This window comes from Salvelinus namaycush, chromosome 37, assembly GCF_016432855.1.
Source record: "Salvelinus namaycush isolate Seneca chromosome 37, SaNama_1.0, whole genome shotgun sequence".
Taxonomy (NCBI): Eukaryota; Metazoa; Chordata; class Actinopteri; order Salmoniformes; family Salmonidae; genus Salvelinus; species Salvelinus namaycush.
In genome coordinates this window covers 31,543,549-31,551,048 of record NC_052343.1, presented here as the reverse complement: position 1 = coordinate 31,551,048, position 7,500 = coordinate 31,543,549, and the positions used below count along the sequence as shown (strand labels likewise).

Sequence of the window (7,500 nt, the reverse complement as noted above, 5' to 3'; positions counted from 1 at the left end):
AAATGTCATACATCCAACTGACTCCATCTATCCAACACTACCTTTGTGTGGTTGGACACACACACACACACACACACACACACACACACACACACACACACACACACACACACACACACACACACACACACACACACACACACACACACACACACACACACACACACACACACACACACACACACACACACACACACACTCTCTCTCTCTCTCTCTCTCTCTCTCGCTCTCTTGCTCTCTCTCAAACACTAATCACATAGTTGACAGCTGAGGTCAGAGAGTTCTTACAGGTTAACACGGTTTGTTGAATCATAATGTAGAATCATAATGTAGAATCATAATGTAGAATCATAATGTAGAATCACGATGAGGTCAGGGATCAACAGGCCTGATAATATGATTGAGGTCACCTCATCTGTGATCTGCCACATTTCTTAATAAAATGTTGTCTCAGTCTGTTTTACTACTCTCTCTCTCTCTCTGTGTGTGTGTGTGTGTATGTTTGTGTGTGTGTGTGTGTGTGTGTGTGTGTGTGTGTGTGTGTGTGTGTGTGTGTGTGTGTGTGTGTGTGTGTGTGTGTGTGTGTGTGTGTGTGTGTGTGTGTGTGTGTCAGTCAGGTCTGTAGAGAATCAGGGATGAGTGAGTTAGCTGTATTATCTGTGACCATAACAGAACGCCACTCTACAAATGACGCGCACACACACACACACAGACAGACAGACAGACAGACAGACAGACAGACAGACAGACAGACAGACAGACAGACAGACAGACAGACAGACAGACAGACAGACAGACAGACAGACAGACAGACAGACAGACAGACTCTCTGACAAGACTCCTTTTCAGATCTCTAACGTCCATTCACAGATTAGTCTCTGGAGTCACAACCTTAAAGTAATTTCCACCCTAAATCAACATCTTAAAGGAACAGTTCACTCCTAAATCAATGTTTTAAAGAGATGGGTCACCCCAAAATCAATGCTTCTTTTGTATACCTTCAAAGTGGTCAAGCCTCTGACGTGTACACTGAAAATAACAACATTACCTAAGTAGAATATTCAAATTATTGCAATCGAACAATTCTACACTTCCATGAATTCACAATATGTAAATCATATCATGATGGAGATTTCTTTAATTACTAAGAGGCTTATTTAAGAATAAAGCTTACATGAACAGAATAATATATTTTATTATTAAACAGGGTCCCTTATAAACCATGTATTTGATGTTGTCCGGCCATCGTGCTTCAGCCTCAGACAGCTGTTATTAAGTGTCTCATCATGTTTAACTTAAAGCCTAAAAGGATGCAATTCTCTTCAACCACATTAGCCTCAATAATGACCATAACCAACTTATCCCTGCATGCACGGGTCATTGACCGTTTAAGAGAGATGAGAGCGAGACATCGGAGCAATCAGGGGCGCCATGACAACCCCTCTCCTCCCGCACGCCCTCCATTACGCCACGGTTCCGGCCTTGCGCCGGAGCATATGGAATAATTGGTGTGTTATTGGTCTCCCGGGGGACCAGGCATGTGTGGCGCGAGGGGTTCCTAATTGGATTGATTTGTTTTGATGTGTTTTAGAGGCGCTGAAGGAGGAGAGGGACCCTATAGAGCCGGCCCATCTCAGACAGTTACACAGAGACTCATTACATCTTCAGGAACCAAAGGGTTCCATTATTTACCTCTAATAAAAGGATCCTTTAAAGCAGTCTGGTTGGTCTCAGTTTAACCTGCGCTCCCTGACACTATCAACTGGTTAACCACACCAGTCACTGTCACCAAATAGGGGACTGAAATGTAACGACTGCAAATATAAAGATTTACATTGATTAAATGACTCTGTCATTACTGCGTATGCAGATGGTGAAGTTGTTTATTTTAGCTCTTTAATTGCTGTGTGTTTAACCACCAACATGCACACAGCCAGACTGTCCGTAGGCAGCTCTCCCAGTGTCTTAGCAGGATCAGAGCAGGCACAGTAGGCTACCCTACTGATCGGGCTCGCTCCATTAGCCTGGCACGTGCATGGGGATAGATGGACAACTCAATAAACTGTCATAATAATATTGTTCTCCTCTGTGCAGGGAGCGCGCAGGGCCGTCTCTGATTTCATTTTAATAAGGTCAGTAATAATGGCGCGAGCCAGCCGAGGAGAAAACAGCTCCCGAGGGGCCCATTGAGAGGCGCGATGCGCGAGGCCCCGGAGGTGCCACTAGAGCTGACCCGCCAGCTTCACAAACAATCTGATCACGCGGCTCCGCGGCCGCTGTCCCCTGTCTCGCGGGACCCGCCTCGGCACGCCACGTGCTCATGCCTATTGTCATCCCCCTCGCGCTAATAAAATTGTCCCTCCTGCAGGCGAGGCATGTCGGGAAATTAATTTTATCTAATTATCCTGATGTCACCGCCGTCTTTCAGCACGTAATTAAAATGTGACCTGCGAGCTTCCTCCTCTATTCTCCACCGGAGAGAAAAAAACACAAACTGAATTAAATAAATCAAGTGTTTGGTGGCTGATTGTGTCCCTTCTTCCTGTCCGTGGTGGTTGATCCACACACACACACACACACACACACACACACACACACACACACACACACACACACACACACACACACACACACACACACACACACACACACACACACACACACACACACACACATTCTTTCTCCCTCTCTCTCTCTCACACACACTCACTTGTTCTGTGTATGTGTCCCCACAGCGTACGGTGCAGAAGAATGCCAAGTATGTGTGCCTGGCCAGTAAGAACTGTCCGGTGGACAAACGGAGACGTAACCGCTGCCAGTACTGCCGCTTCCAGAAGTGCCTCAGTGTCGGCATGGTGAAGGAGGGTAGGAACACACTCACACACGAACTCTCGTGCACGATCACAATCAGTCCCGTTAGCTAATTTTCCTATAGAACACATCTTCTAATAAGGTAAATCTGACCCCTGGTCTCCATGGTGATGGTGTGTATCTCTAATGATGGTGTGATTGGCCGGTAATGGTCTGGCCTATACAGTGGTCACACAGGTGCACACGCCCAATGCACACATTTTGCTTTGGTAAGACAAGGACTTAAGTTGTGAAAATCAGACAGACTGGCATCTCCTACTGATTCTAGGACCCACACAAGCCGTGGGTCCCTCAGGAGTCCTGATTTAATGTCACCCTCTAACTCGTACACAGTAACTCTCACACAGTAACTCTCACACAGTAACTCTTCCACAGTAACTCTTCCACAGTAACTCTTCCACAGTAACTCTCATACGGTAACTCTCCCACTGTAACTCTTCCACGGTAACTCTCCCACGGTAACTCTCCTACGGTTACTCTTCCACGGTAACTCTCACACGGTAACTCTCCCACGGTAACTCTCACACGGTAACTCTCACACGGTAACTCTCACACGGTAACTCACACACGGTAACTCTCACACGGTAACTCTTCCACGGTAACTCTCACACGGTAACTCTCACACGGTAACTCTCCCACGGTAACTCTCCTACGGTTACTCTTCCACGGTAACTCTCACACGGTAACTCTCACACGGTAACTCTCCTACGGTTACTCTTCCACAGTAACTCTCATACGGTAACTCTCCCACGGTAACTCTCCCACGGTAACTCTCCTACGGTTACTCTTCCACAGTAACTCTCATACGGTAACTCTCACACGGTAACTCTCACACGGTAACTCTCCCACTGTAACTCTCCCACGGTAACTCACACACAGTAACTCTCCCACAGTAACTCTTCCACAGTAACTCTCATACGGTAACTCTCACACGGTAACTCTCCCACGGTAACTCTCACACAGTAACTCTCCCACGGTAACTCTCACACGGTAACTCTTCCACGGTAACTCTCACACGGTAACTCTCACACGGTAACTCTCCCACAGTAACTCTCACACGGTAACTCTCCCACAGTAACTCTCACACAGTAACTCTCCCACGGTAACTCTCACACAGTAACTCTTCCACGGTAACTCTCACACGGTAACTCTTCCACGGTAACTCTCACACGGTAACTCTCACACGGTAACTCTCCCACAGTAACTCTCCCACGGTAACTCTCCCACGGTAACTCTCCTACGGTTACTCTTCCACGGTAACTCTCACACGGTAACTCTCCCACTGTAACTCTCCCACGGTAACTCTCACACGGTAACTCTCCCACGGTAACTCTCCCACTGTAACTCTCCTATGGTTACTCTTCCACGGTAACTCTCACACGGTAACTCTCACACGGTAACTCTCCCACGGTAACTCTCCCACTGTAACTCTCCTATGGTTACTCTCCCACTGTAACTCTTCCACGGTAACTCTCACACGGTAACTCTCCCACGGTAACTCTCCCACTGTAACTCTCCTATGGTTACTCTTCCACGGTAACTCTCACACGGTAACTCTTCCACGGTAACTCTCACACGGTAACTCTCCCACTGTAACTCTCCCACGGTAACTCTCACACGGTAACTCTCCCACGGTAACTCTCCCACTGTAACTCTCCTATGGTTACTCTTCCACGGTAACTCTCACACGGTAACTCTCACACGGTAACTCTCCCACGGTAACTCTCCCACTGTAACTCTCCTATGGTTACTCTCCCACTGTAACTCTTCCACGGTAACTCTCACACGGTAACTCTCCCACGGTAACTCTCCCACGGTAACTCTCCCACTGTAACTCTCCTATGGTTACTCTTCCACGGTAACTCTCCCACGGTAACTCTTCCACGGTAACTCTCACACGGTAACTCTCCCACGGTAACTCTCCTACGGTTACTCTTCCACGGTAACTCTCACACGGTAACTCTTCCACGGTAACTCTCACACGGTAACTCTTCCACGGTAACTCTCACACGGTAACTCTCCCACGGTAACTCTCCCACGGTAACTCTCCTACGGTTACTCTTCCACGGTAACTCTCACACGGTAACTCTCCCACTGTAACTCTTCCACGGTAACTCTCACACGGTAACTCTCCCACGGTAACTCTCCCACGGTAACTCTCCTACGGTTACTCTTCCACGGTAACTCTCACACGGTAACTCTCCCACTGTAACTCTCCCACGGTAACTCTCCCACGGTAACTCTCCCACGGTAACTCTCACACAATAACTCTCACACAGTAACTTTCACACAGTAACTCTCACACAGTAACTCTCACACAATAACTCTCACACAATAACTCTCACACAGTAACTCTCACACAGTAACTCTCACACAGTTACTCTCACACAATAACTCTCACACAGTAACTCTCACACAGTAACTCTCACACAGTAACCCTCACACAATAAATCTCACACAGTAACTCTCACACAATAACTCTCACACAGTAACTCTCACACAATAACTCTCACACAGTAACTCTCACACAGTAACTCTCACACAATAACTCTCACACAGTAACTCTCACACAGTAACTCTCACACAATAACTCTCACACAATAACTCTCACACAGTAACTCTCACACAGTAACTCTCACACAGTAACTCTCACACAGTAACTCTCACACAGTAACTCTCACACAATAAATCTCACACAATAACTCTCACACAGTAACTCTCACACAGTAACTCTCACACAATAACTCTCACACAGTAACTTTCACACAGTAACTCTCACACGGTAACTCTCACACAGTAACTCTGACACAGTAACTCTCACACAGCTCCACTGCCCTCTGCTGGCCAGTAACAGTGGGAATGGTGGAACAGTGGGAAGGATGGGACTGGGATTTTCATCTTTCATCAGCAGTTTACCAAAATGAGCCATACCTGCTATCCTCACCCTTTTCTCCCTCTAATGTGGTACTGGTCTCTCGCCTGTCTGAAATCTGATCTCTCTCTCTCCTGTCTGAAATCTGATCTCTCTCTCTCCTGTCTGAAATCTGATCTCTCTCGCTCCTGTCTGAAATTTGATGTCTCTCTCCTGTCTGAAATCTGATCTCTCTCCTGTCTGGAATCTGATTTCTCTCTCTCTCTCTCTCTCTCTCTCGTGTCTGAAATCTGATATCTTTCTCCTGTCTGAAATCTGATCTCTCTCTCCTGTCTGAAATCTGATCTCTCTCTCCTGTCTGAAATCTGATCTCTCTCTCCTGTCTGAAATCTGACCCCTCTCTCTCCTGTCTGAAATCTGACCTCTCTCTCTCTCCTGTCTGAAATCTGATCTCTCTCTCTCTCTCTCTCATCTGAAATCTGATCTCTCTCTCTCCTGTCTGAAATCTGATCTCTCTCTCCTGTCTGAAATCTGATCTCTCTCTCTCTATGGTCTCTCCTCAGTGGTGCGTACAGACAACCTGAAGGGCCGTCGAGGTCGTCTGCCCTCCAAACCAAAGAGCCCGCTGCAGGCGGAGTCCTCGCCTCCCTCGCCTCCCCTCAGCCTGCTCTCTGCTCTGCTCAGGGCCTACTCACACTGCACTCCCAGGGAACTAGACTACAGCCAGGTAGGCTACCTCTGTCTCTCTGTCTCTCTCTCTCTCTCTCTCTCTCTCTCTCTCTCTCTGTGTCTCTGTCTTTCTCTCTCTCTCTCTCTCTGTCTCTCTTTCTCTCTGTGTCTCTGTGTCTGTGTCTCTGTCTCTCTCTCTCTCTCTCTCTCGGTCTCTCTCTCTCTCTGTCTCTCTCTCTTTGTGTCTCTGTCTCTCTGTCTCTCTCTCGCTCACTCTCTCTCTCTCTCTATCTCTCTGTCTTTCTGTGTCTCTGTCTCTCTGTCTCTCTCTCTCTCTCTCTCTCTGTCTCTCTCTATGTCTTTCTCTCTGTCTTTCTCCCTCTCTCTCATTCTCTCCAACCCAACCTTTGATCTCTAATCCACAACGTCCCTTCCCCTCTCACTTTCTGTACGATAGTTCAGTGCGGCGGAAGCCCCCTCCTCCTCCTCTGACACCCAGTACATACAGCTCTTCTATAGGCTGCTCACCATCTCCATGGAGACCACGCGTTGCTGGGCCGACCGGCTGCCCGGCTTCAATGAGCTTCACGGCGATGACCAAAACCTTCTCATAGACTCCGCCTTCCTGGAGCTCTTCGTCCTGCGATTGGCCCACAGGTAAGAGAGGAGGAGTGACACACACCCGGCCACACCCACCTGGCCTTGCCTACACCTACCTGACCACACCTACCTGGCCACACCTACCTGGCCACAACTACCTGGCCACACCTACCTGGCCACACCTACCTGGCCACACCTACCTGGCCACACCTACCTGACCACACCTACCTGGCCACACCTACCTGGCCACACCTACCTGGCCACACCTACCTGACCACACCTACCTGACCACACCTACCTGGCCACACCTACCTGGCCACATCTACCTGGCCACACCTACCTGGCCACATCTACCTGGCCACATCTACCTGGCCTTGCCCCTAGCTGTGTTTTCTTTATGAATGGAGATCATCATGACGGACACACGGTTCCGATCCCATGAGCCTGGTGACTGACGTACAGAAGTGTGTGTGTGTGTGTGTGTGTGT

The 7,500-nt window shown here is 48.4% G+C and overlaps 1 protein-coding gene across 3 annotated transcripts in view; it reads left to right on the top strand.

The window, feature by feature from the left end:
• Positions 1-7,500, top strand: part of nr4a3 (nuclear receptor subfamily 4, group A, member 3) — a 36,491-nt gene that overhangs the window by 21,640 nt on the left and 7,351 nt on the right. For all 3 annotated transcript variants that reach the window (XM_038977230.1, XM_038977229.1, XM_038977228.1), the window contains 3 exons: positions 2,736-2,865; positions 6,307-6,470; positions 6,870-7,069. In XM_038977230.1, coding sequence (XP_038833158.1) covers positions 2,736-2,865; positions 6,307-6,470; positions 6,870-7,069 — 494 coding nt within the window. The remainder of the gene's footprint in view (positions 1-2,735; positions 2,866-6,306; positions 6,471-6,869; positions 7,070-7,500) is intronic.